The 12,373-nt window shown below is 41.2% G+C and overlaps 1 protein-coding gene across 3 annotated transcripts in view; it reads right to left on the bottom strand.

Annotated features, from left to right (window-relative positions):
- Positions 1–12,373, bottom strand: part of LOC110294273 (cytochrome P450 3A25) — a 64,934-nt gene that overhangs the window by 16,917 nt on the left and 35,644 nt on the right. Inside the window, exons 3-6 of one of the 3 annotated variants that reach the window (XM_021162386.2) lie at positions 9,161–9,254; positions 7,569–7,621; positions 4,617–4,716; positions 1,163–1,276 (exon numbers count right to left, since the gene is read on the bottom strand). The exons of the other annotated variants lie outside the window; for them this stretch is intronic. Of the exons in view, the coding sequence (XP_021018045.1) occupies positions 1,163–1,276; positions 4,617–4,716; positions 7,569–7,618 (264 nt within the window). The 5' untranslated portion in view covers positions 7,619–7,621; positions 9,161–9,254. The remainder of the gene's footprint in view (positions 1–1,162; positions 1,277–4,616; positions 4,717–7,568; positions 7,622–9,160; positions 9,255–12,373) is intronic. 3 annotated transcript variants of the gene reach the window in all.

The following is a 12,373-nucleotide window of genomic DNA, read 5'->3' as shown; positions in this document are numbered from 1 at the left end:
CACACCACCACCACCACCACCACCACCACCACCACCACCACCACCTGTGTCTACTCTGTTCTCTTTCCCCATGCTGCTCTTAAGTAGCCTCTCTTGTATATTGCTCTGGTGTTTTTTGTGCTTTGATGCCAATTCCACTTTCTCAGACAAGGAGTGGATCACAAACTCAGGTGATTTCATGTGAACCTCCCAACCTTAACAGGTCAAATAAAGGCAAGAGCATGTGATTGGGCAGAAGAAGGAAAAGATGGGACTGAAGGTTTTGGACAGGGAGAGAGAGAAAGAAGGAAGGCCAATGAGGAGAAAAGGGAGAGAGAGGAAGACAGAGGAAGAGGAGGTGGAAGGAAGATGAAAGCAAATGGCCTAGAGGAATGGCAAGTAGCAAAGTATTTCATAGATGGGAGTAGTGTAGTGGTATATCTGCCCAATACAGGCATGCAGTTTATAAATATTATAACTGAGTTGTGTTTTCTTTGCATGTGTTTATTGGGGTTGGAGGATTACCACAACTTTCTTTCCTGTCTGTTCTTGTGAGAGTTGGGTGTCTCCTATCTCTGACTCATTCTGTTAAATCATTCTCTGTTCATCACTTTGTCTGCCCCTGTCCCTCAATTAGAGGTCACTTTCAAACATGGCAGATTCCTTCTACAAACTAACCTTACCTCCATTGTTAGGGATGAAAGGTGTGTACAAAGGCTATATCTATATTCAGATAGATATAGCAATTCAGACAGATCATATAGCAATTCAAAGCATGTCTGCACTGAAACTAGATCACATAGACCTAGATGGTCTTTGGATGTGATCCCTTGCCAGAGCAGACATGTTACTGGATGAAAATTCCTCTATTCTTTAGCTAAATGTAGAAACTTGGGTCCCAGAAAGACAAATCATCCCAGTCATGAGGCAATGAGTTGCACTTGTGTTTATGACAAGTCCTCTTGGTATGAAAACAAAAGACCATCTTATAAGAATTGTAACTCAGAGGATCAATCCTTGGAAAGGGACAATAGGCTTGTTTTCTACCTGTCTCAGTTTGTTCCTCAAGGAAACACCCTCTCCATCATTACCTCATAGGATCGACCCTTGGAAAGGGACTCTGGGTTTGTTTTCTACCTATCTTTGGATTTGTTCCTTAAGTGAACACCCTCTCCATAGTCACCTCCTTGAGTTTGCCACTGCTGAAGGTTGGAGACAGGAGTGTTCGAAGTCTCTTCCATTCTTCATCCTCAGATATGGTGATGGCCTTTTTCATAAATCCCACTGGCCCAAAAAACTAGGGTTCAAATGGAAAGAAAGGTTATCATATTAAAATTATGATAATCCTCACAATTTTAGAAAGTATATTAAACAAGCATCATTTATTTAACAAATATTACTATATTTGTCTGAGTCTTACTAGATGTTCAACAATCTTCTACTGAAATTTTCTGTAATCCCTATAAATGAAGGTGATATCTATACATCTGGCACAGCTTCATATCTTTCTATGACCATCTCACTTTAAATGTAAAATCACCCTTGCAGAATCCATGAGAATAGGCCAGCCCTACAGTGTCTTTCAAGTATGTGCAGACAAAAAAGAATGGATTAGTAACAGACAGCAACTGGTCTTGGCAAACTATTACTAGTGTAAACAGTATGAGGAATTGAAGAATAGGGATGATGCTTTGAGATGGAGTTTTTAAAACACTGTAGATGCTATAAAATAATTACTTGATATTTCAAGATATAATGCAATCATTTTATCTTAATTTTCCAAACATGGACACAAGGAAAAGGAAAGATAATTCTCTTTCTCTGCTAGTAACTTTTTCCCTTCATGTATATCAATGAACTTTGTATCAATGGAATGTCTACATCTTTCTATCTATCTATTTACATATATATGTATATATGTACATACAATATCCTTCAGTCAACTTCATAATTAGTGGTGAAAGTCTGACTGTCTCATTCGCTGATTTGTGGCAATTTTAAAAGCCTGCTCTTCCCACTTTCATTCAGTCTCATTCTAGAACTGCAAGCTAGTGCAATAAGACATGAAAACAAAATACAATGCATACAGATTAGAAATCAATAATCAAAAATATTCTCATTTCCAGGCCATATAATATTTGTGCATAACAAATCAAATAACACAGTGAAAGAATTTATAGGAATAATAAGTGAGTTTGGCAATTGTTCCATGATACAACAGCAATTCAAAATCAAATGTTTGTATTTAATATCAATTATATTAGAAAAATTTCAAGAATATTACACAATATTCAAACATGTCCAGAAATGTTATATGTTATATGTTAAGATATAATCTTAAAAAGACATGTACAGTGTTTTCAGATGAGACCTATAATATTTCCACGTGGCAGTCAAATATATAACATGTAGATCACACAATAGTTGTGGGTTTAGATGATCCAACACAGAAAATGGTTTTATTCATGGGCCAGTTTCAAATTTTCATCGAACGGAGATCATTACCAATTTAGACCAGCTTGTTCTGATTTTTGCTAGAAAGATAAAGGGTCAAGAATATTTCAATTAACTCTAGTAAAAAGTCGGTAGAATGAATTCACTTGTTGTACAGAAACAGTTATAAGTAAGATGTGATCCTAGAGGACAAAAAGAAATTGTGATCAATAGAAGAAAATAAAGAATGAGCGTCCAGTTTGTGCTGGTTTACTTTGGGTGAGAAGGTTCCAATAGGTCAATAAGCAAAAACAATTAGATTTATCTACTTTGTGTATGTGTTTTCCTATATGTGTGTTTATGTACCACATGTTTATAGTGCTCTCAGAGACCAGAAGGCATTCGATCCCTGGATCTGGGGGTGCAGATAGTTGTAAATTGTCGTGTGGTTTCTGGGAATGAACTTGGGTCCTTAGGAAGAAAATCCAGTGCTCTTAGCCACTGAGCTATCTCTTCAGCCTCTAAATAGGCTTTGATAATGCTACAAGAATTCTATGGAGGGAACAGTTTTCCCTAAATGATACACAAAGAACTGGATACAGATGGTGCAGCATGAGACTACACCTGAATTTCATACTTTATAGCCTGAAGTACAAATATATCATAGATGTTAATGTAAAGTATAAAACTATGTGCATATTTTGTTTAAAAAAGAGAAGAGTGTTAGGCATGGCTGAGGATGTAGCTCAGTTGGCAGAGTGCTTGTCTGGCATACATGAAGCATTTGGCTTGTTCCTCGGCACTGCATAAATCAGGTGGGGTGGCACATACAGGGAACCCCAGCATGTGAGAAGTTGAAGGTTGAGGCAGGGTCACATGAAACCTTATTAAAAGAAGAGTACTGAACAAAATATAATCAGACTTGACCCCAAAAGCACATGCATAAAAAGAAAAATGATCAGACCCTGTGAGGAACAAAAACAGGCTACACATGGCCACTAGAACATATGTGCAAGAGAAAGCTCATGGTGATGAAGGGATAGTCCTGTGCATTGACTGCATAGATGTCACATTTATCTTTAGAAAATGTGCCAATCAGCAGAGAGATTCACATATGCAAACACAAAACAGAGAAATGTTAATGATACTGTGGACAGTATCAATGTCAACCCCTTTGGTTATCAGTTGTGCCCTAGTTAACTTCGTCAACTTGACGCATCCTGGAGTCAGTCATCTAAGAGGAGAGCCTTGAATAAGGAATTGCCCACCTCAGATTGGACTGTGGGCATGTCTTGGGGATTATCTTGATTACTAACTGTGCAGGAAGACCCAGTCTACGTAGAGCAGTACTACCCCTAGCTCCTGTGCTTTATAAGGAAGCAAGGTAGGCATGAGTCTGAACAAACCAGTAGGCAGCTGTTCTTCATGAATTTTTTTTCCTTCACGCTCCTGTTTAAGCTCCTGCCTTGACTTCATTCAGTAATAAAGTGTGACTTGGAATTTTCGGTCACCGAAACCTTTCCTCTGCTAAATTGCTTTTAGTCAGTGTTCTTTCTTTCTTTCTTTTAAGAATTTTTATTTATTTTATGAATATGAATATACTGTGGCTGTCTTCAGAGACACCAGGAGAGGACATTGAATCCCATTACAAATGGTTGTGAGCCACCATGCAGTTGCTAGGAAGAGAACTCTGGAACTCTGGAAAAATGCTCAGTGTTCTTAACCACTGAGCCATCTCTCTAACTCCCAGAGGTTTTTATCCCAGAGAATATATATATATATATATATATATATATATATATATATATATATTAAAATTTTAAATTTCATAGAATGTTGTACTGGTTTGAATAGAAAAGGCCCACACAGGCTCATATTTTTGATGCATGGTCATTAGGGTGTGTTACTACTTGACAGGGATTAGTAAATGTGGCCTTGTTAGAGGAAGTGTGTCACTGAGGGATGAAGCCCAAGTCAAATCCAGTGTTTCTCTCTTCCTGCTGCCTGCTGATCTTGATGTAGAACCCTCAGCTACCTCTTCAGCACTATGTTTGCTTGCATGTCACTATGCTTTCCATGATGATAAGGGTTTAACCTCTGAAACTATAAGCCAGTCCTGATGTGATCATGGTATCTCTTCACAGCAATAAAACACTGACTAAGACAATAGTAAAGATTTATATTTCTTAAAAGGGGATGCCTACCTTACGGTTTGTGAAGACTGAGTAACATTCTTTCACCAGCACAATTTTGATGATCTCTGGATCCATGATAGCCAATATAGGCTGTTGGCCCTCATAAAACCTAGGGGAAAAACAGAATGAACTGAACCTCAGAAGTCAGGTTCTACAGCTGGAGTCACACACAGTATTTCAGTCTCAAGCCCTGATGCACAGTACATATCCTCAGTTGTATAAAGCACCATAACATGAACTGTTAGTTCAAGTTCTGACCATAGAAGCCATTAGAGTCTCATGAAAGGAAGTCTAATGTGGCTGAAGAAGGAAAAAGGCAATTAGGACAAAACAGCCCTTTAAAGACATCCTGGTTATTGCCAATACCATTCTTGAGTGTTTAAATATTTCAGTATCTGGATTGGAGGTGTGGAGGTAGAGCCCTTTTCTATCAAGTGTGTGGCACTGGCTTGACCTCCAGAGATTAAAAAAAAAAAAATAGAGAAAATTACAAAATGACTCAAAGGTCAAAACAGTATGTATCAGAGGAAAGTTAGAGACAAGCTATTCAGTGTCTGTAATGATGTTGCAGAAGCATTTACTTAGGGTACACTAGAGGGCAACAACACATGCCTGGCATTGGTCACAATGTCTCTATGGACTGTTTCAACTCATCAATCCCTGTATACAGGCCTGTGGTTTCTAAAGATGGATGAGTAGTGATGAAGAGACAGATCCTTCTCCCACTTTCTTGTGTCTCACAATATAATGGGGGACACCTCCTACAAGTCTCCAAACCATCATCTGTACTGACAGTAAAGGATTACACCCTTGACTCAGCCACTCCACAAAACCACTGAAGACTTAACCTTGGGGAAGTAAACCACGGCTGAATAATTCCCTGAATTTCTTCTTCAGTGTCAGCAGAATTAGATGGTCAGGAAATACCCATATATACTTCTAGCAAAGTTCTTATCTTGGATTTAATTAGTGGACAAAAAGAAAAATTCTTACACAGATGTCTCATTCAGGACTGAACTATCTACAATCTCTTAGGGCCTATACATTAGCCAGTTGAAGATCTCCATCATAATCATGATCTACTGAAGAAAGGAGCTTTGCTGATGAGACCAAGAGGTGAGCTACTCCATGGGTCTAATAACAAGTTTGGAGCCCTTTCAATACTATGTCCATTTAGCAGAATGATAGTAGCAGATTCTCCTCCCAACACTCTGATCCTTGGAGAATTGGGGAGAAAGATTCTAAGAGCTTGAGGCAGAGGATGCCCAGAAAACTGGTCTGGACACAATGGGGCAGTTGTACAAATGGATCCACCCTGGTTGTCACAGCATGCACAATACCTTCACAAGCTCAAGATAGACAAAAATCCCAGCATGTAGAAGGAAGTGGGCACAAAGTCCCATCCTTTGCTGAGGATCCATTGGTGACTAATGAAGGCTACTCCCATTTCCTCCCCTCCAGTCCCCACCATCACCTTTTCCCTCCAATTTCATTTGTTCTCGCTCTTTTTATAAACCCTACTTACTTCTGCCAGTATGTTTGTGCATGTAGGGCCATCTAGTGCAGCATGAGATAGCTGTATGGGGGACCCATACCTGAAGAAGTTTTATCCTCCTATCAATCTGTGATTTGCCAACTTCTCAGCTAGGCGTGGGACTTTCTGACCATATCCCCACTCCATGCTGGAATTTTGTATGACTTGATCTTGTGTAGCTAGGGAGATCATAGACACTGAAGGAGAATGTAACACTACATGGACCTAACAAGATGATCAGCACAGCTCTCAGTTCTCAACAGAGAAGCTTCTTTTGGCACAGCAGTTCTCAACTTGTGGATTGCAACCATCAGAGAACACATATTTCTGATGGTCTTATGAACTTTGATACCCTTCAGTAGCAAACTTACATTTTTGAACTAATACCAAAAGTAAATTTATGGTTGGGGGTTCCTAAGATCATCAGAAAATATGTGTTTTGTGATGGCCATGACATGCAGGTTGAGAAGTGCTGTTTTAACAGAACATGGTGACTAGCACAGAGATCCACAACTGTTCAACATGCAGAGAGTAAGAGATTGTGGAGTGTTCATCTTATATGGAATATTGCTGTCCTACCCTGTTTTACTCACAGTTACTATTGCTGTAATGAAACACCAGGACCAAAAAGCAAGTTGGGGGAGGAAAATGTGTATTCCTATTCCACTTCCATATCTGTGTTCATTATTGAAGGAAGTCAGGACAGGAACTCAAACAGGACAGGAACCTGGAGGTAGGAGCTGATGCAGAGGCCATGGAAGAGTGCTACTTACAGGCTTTCCCAGCCTACTTTTTTATAGAACTCAGAAGTACCAGTCCTGGGTTGCCACCACCCACCATGAACTGGGCCATTCTCACCAATCACTAATTAAGAAAATATCCTGCATGCTTCGCTGCAGCACAGTCTTATGGAGGCATTTTCTCAATTGAGGCCTCCTCCTCTCAGATGACTTCAGCTTGTGTCCAGTTGACATAAAACTATCCAGCACCCCTCCCACTTCCAAGACTCAGGGATCAATCTGGAAGATGATCCAGATAGGGTGGAATGACTGTAAGAGCCAGAGGCAACAGATGACTCCAGAGAAACTGTTTTTTGGATACAGCAGTGCAGTACCACATTTGAACTCACATCAATTATGACTGCGTGCACAGAATTGTAAGGACTTTCCATGTTTCTGAGGTTGTGAACATAGTCTTAATTTATTAAAAGCGAGAGGTGGTAAGCCTTGGGTTTGGGGGCTACCAAATCTCAGAGGGTGTCATGGCAGACAACACTGTCAACTGAACTCATACTGTTCAACTTGCTGCCTGTGATGTGCACCACATCAAAAGGCTTCACCACATGAACAGTGTGCTCACACTGTCCTCATGCAGGGAAGTACATTATCCTAATTAGTATGTGGAATGGAAAACTCCAGAAGACTTACCCCCACATTTTTCCATACTTTTTATAGCAATCTTGATCAAATTTCCACATACCCTGAGAAGACAAAAAAAAAAAAAATGAAACTGGTTGTTGTTCTGTTACATGATGACTGCTTCCTAACCTGGGCCAAATTACTGACTGCTCACAAAACTGGGCTTCCTGTTTCACTGGCAAACACTGGCAAGTTCTTTATTTTATGTTATTTTCATTTTTAAAAATTTAATTTACATTACATCCCACTCACTGATCCCCTGCCAGTAACCTCCTCCTACAATCCTTCTCCCCTCACTCTCTCCTTCCCTCTGAGTGTGTGGGGGTATCACTGAGTATCCCCCCATCTTGGCAATTCAAGTATCTATTAGGCTGGGGGCTTCCTCTCCCAGTGAGATTATACAAGGAAGCCCAAGTAGAAGAAAATACCCCACATACAGGCAACAATTTTGAGATAGCCCTCCTGTTTCAGTTGTTTCCAATCCACATAAAGACCAAGCTGCACATCTGCTACATATATGTGGGGAGGCCTATGTCCAGCCTGTGTATGTTCCTTGGTTGGTGGTTCAGACTCTGGAAGCCCTAAGGGTCCCCAAGGTTAGTTGACTCTGTTGGTCTTCCTGTGGAGTTCCTATCTCCTTCAGGGCCCACAATCCTTCCTCCTATTCTTTCATAAGAGTTCCCAAGCTCCATCCACTGTTTGGCTATGAGTGTCTGTATTTGTCTGAGTCAGCTGTTAGGTGGAGCAAAGGCAAGTTCTTATTAGAGATATCTAAAGACATCTAAAGCATTCTCCTAGTTGAACACACTGTTTCTGACTTCTGACATCACAGAACCTCCCCCTGATTTTTTGTTGTTGTTGTTTCTGTTTTTGTTTCTCTGTGTAGCCCTGGCTGTCCTGAACTCATTCAGTAGATCAGGTTGGCCTCTAACTCACAGAGATCTGCATGCCTCTGCCTCCAGAGAACTGGAATTAAGGCATCTGCCAACATCCCAGTGCCCTAGGAGGTACATGTTTTAATCCCAGCACTCGGGAGGCAGAAGGAGAAAGATTTTTTAAGAGTTTAAAGCCAGTCTGACCTACATGTACAGTCCAAATCAAGATGGCTATATGTTGAGACACTGTCACACGCCCATAAGTCCCACTCAAAACTTTGAGGCTGGAGAGACAGTTATGGAATTAAGTGTAGTGTCTGCAATAACAGAAGAAACAAGTCCAGTTCTCAACTCCAACATGGCAATCTACAACTATCTGTAACTCTAGTTCCAGGGATCTGACATCATCTTCTGACCTCTACAGGCACCAGGCTCACATGTGGTGCATAGACATAAGTGCAGACCAATACTCATAACCATAAATAAAAACAGATAAATCTAATTGTAAAAGAAATTGCAACTATAGGAAATAAAAGAACAGGCAGGTAGTGATAGCACCTGCCTTTAATTCCAGCACTTGGGAAGCAGAAGCAGGTGGATCTCTGAGTTCCAGGGCAGCCTGGTCTCTAGAGTGAGTTCCAAGACAGCTACAGATATACAGAGAAACACAATCTCAAAAAAATCAATCAATACAGATAGAAATGAATGAGCTTAAACACTACGCACATCAGAGTAGTTGAAAATGGTGCCAAATAAAGGTAGAGGTTTTGGTCCAGGAATTCCTAGTTTCTTAAACAAGCCATGAGAATAGGTCCCGTATCTGTAATGTAACAGAGAAATACAAGTTTATACATATAGACATGTGTCAGTCATGACTCAGGAACTGCAAGAATCAAACCCAAAATGTAACATCTAAATGGCAAATAGGAGTAAAAACCCAAACAGCTACAGTCCCAATTACTCTCCTCTCCATTGTCCTACACTGTCAAAATGATGGGATAGAGATAGTGGAAGCTGCTGTACTTCCAGTCCACCAGAATATCATTGATGAAAAGCCCCAGATTTGGATGTTAGAGTCTCAGGGATTCAGGCTCAAAGCTTCCCAGGGTGTTCCATTTGCTCTTGTCCATTTAGAAAATTTCCTGAAGCAATGACCCTCATTAGATAAAACGGGGGTTTTTTATTTGCATCACTGAATGTACGTAGTGCCACAGAGTCATGGAGACCTTATGGTATTGTTCTTCCAGACTGGTCAGAGACTTAAATGTTTGCTTTTCTCTAAGCCAGAAGTTTGTTAGAGACTCTCACAGTTCTGAAAATTGCCTTTTTAGAAAGACCTGGAATCAGTCATGGAGTTCTTATGTCCATATAATGACAATTGAGTTCATGACTGACACTGGCTTCAGAGAAATTTCAGAGACTCCCAAGATTCTCTGACTTGGAATCTGGTTGAGTTAAGCTATAGAGAAGGCTATTTCCAGTATGTTCCCTTAGTGGCCAAGGCATTGTTTAAAGACCATTCATCTCATGGGTCAATCTGGACCTCAAATTGGTGATAATCATCTGAGAACCATGGTGTCAGATAGAATTTTATTTATCATGATGGTCAGGGTGGTGGTTTGAATGAAAATAGCATGTCATAGGCCCATATGAAGTGTTACTATTAGATGTGTGGCCATGTTGGAAGAAGTATGTCACTCTAGGCAGCATTTGAGTTTTAACTGCTCAAGCCAAGACTAGCTACACAATGTCTTCCTTCTGCCTGTTTATCCACATGTAGAACTCTCAGCTCCTTCTCCAGCATCATGTCTGCCTATGCTTCCCACAAAGAAGATAATGGACTAAAACCCCTGAAATTGTAAGCCAGTCCAAAGTAAATGTTTTCCTTATTAGAAGTTTCCAGGGCCATGATGTTCCTTCACAGCAATAGAAACACCAACTATGGCATAAATTGGTACCAAAGACTGGGATATTGCTATAATAGTGCAAACCAGCTCTTGAATGTTGACTTTAGGACGCTGGGGGTAAGAAACAGCTGAATGCTTTAAGTGGACCTTAATGGGCCATCCTAGTAGGAACATGGAAGACAGTGGTACTGGGGTAATTTGAATTGTGAAGGTCTGACTCAACATGTTTCTAAGGAGAAGAATGTTAATATGTGGCCTAGAGGCTGTTTTTGTAATAGTTTAGCAAGGAATGTAGCTGCATGCTGCCTGTATCCCCCCCCCCCTAAAAAATTATCCAAGGCTAAATCCAAGAGATGGATTAACAGCATTGGCAGAGATTTCCAGACATCATAGTATTGAAAGTTGTTTGGTTGGTTGTAGCCACACTTTTGCAGATTTATGAAAAGGAACAGAGTGAGCAAGGGAGACTACAAATGAACAATTTAAGGAGAAAGGGCATGAGCAAGTATAAACAGATTAATAAAGACCCTGATGCTAAGTGGAATAAAGGGAGTGGTGACTTCAGTGCAAGACCTCACCCAGCTAGGCTTCCATCTTGTGAGAAGGAATTAAAGAAAACATCTCTAAATACAGAACTCAGGAGGCAGAAGCAGGTGGATCTCTGAGTATGAGGCCTACCTCATATTCTGTTAATCCATCTCTTGGATTTAGCCTTGGATAATTTTTTGGGGGGGTGGGATACAGGCAGCATGCAGCTGCATGTTCTACAGAGAGAGTTCCAGCAGTGAAGCAACCCACAGAGTACAGAAAGCTGTTGAACATGTAATATAATTAGAAAGAAGGCATGTTCCAACTCCAGTAAGCAGCTAAACTTGGCAGCTTCGGCCACATTCTTCTGGCTTTAGTGTCAAGGACAGAAGAAAAGTGTTACCAGCTGTTGGGAACACAAAAAGGGGGGGGGAGCTGGGAAAAAGTGGGGAGGAAAAATATGCCATGTCCAGCCAGAGTTCCTGTACTCTGGGCAGGCAGATGCCAGGAGACTGCCAGGCACTTTTCCACAGGGCCCCAGGTGAGCATGCCTGACCCACGCAGTGGTAGGTAGAGAAAGGGGCAGCCCCCTGACTGGGGACCTCCCCGGAGCTACCTTGCTAAAGCCCCATGGTTGCAGGAGAGAGGGATGAGGGAAGGATTTCCCAACACTAACCAGAGTGTGCAGCTGGTCTTGAAGGAGCAGAGACTGTCTATGGTTTAAGAGCTTTATTATAGAAATGCAGGAGGGAAAGAGAGAAGGTAGAGAAGGGTGAAGGAGAAGACAAAGAGAAAGGGAAGAGGAGAGAGAACTGAGAGGTGAGGGGACAAAGGAGTAAGAGTAAGAGAGCATGGTGGGGGCTAAGCACCCCTTTTTGTGGTCTTCACTGTTGCTAGGTAACTGGGGAGGAGTTTAGCCTGGAGGTCAGAAGCTTGGGGCATTGCTTATGTGATTATTGACCATGCTTCTATTGTGGGAGCTGTGGTGGATGGTAACTTAGGCAGAGGCCGGAGTTCCAGGAGAATGAGGGAATACCTACCATGTCATGTAGGTGAATTATAACCATCAGGGTTCAGGCCTCAGCTCAACTGGAGACCAGCCTGCAATTCCCCACATCTCTCTATGACAAAGGGAAGCTGCTGAGGTCAGGCATCTGTTAGAGGTATCCCTGCTTAGAGGCCTAGAGAGACCACTGTATGGAGCTGCGATGTTTGGTAAAGCCTGGACTGCCTAGAGACCCTAGGATGTTGGAGATGCCACAGCTATGGAACATCTGCCCAGAAAAGCTGCTAAAAGAGAGTGGAATAAGCTCGAGAAACAAAAATGTATTGCAGTAAACAAAGCTGAAAGGAGTTGGAGATCTGAATAGTCTTTTGACATCATATATTGAGATGCAGAGTTTGGAGTTTTCCCAACTGGTTTTTGGTCTTGTTTTTTTTCCAGTAATTCCTCATTATGTTCCCTTCCCTTCCCTTCCCTTCCCTTCCCTTCCCTTCCCTTCCC

Source organism: Mus caroli, chromosome 5 (genome assembly GCF_900094665.2).
Source record: "Mus caroli chromosome 5, CAROLI_EIJ_v1.1, whole genome shotgun sequence".
Lineage (NCBI taxonomy): Eukaryota > Metazoa > Chordata > Mammalia > Rodentia > Muridae > Mus > Mus caroli.
Note: the sequence above shows the minus strand (reverse complement) of the source record. Positions and strands in the feature narration are given on the sequence as shown.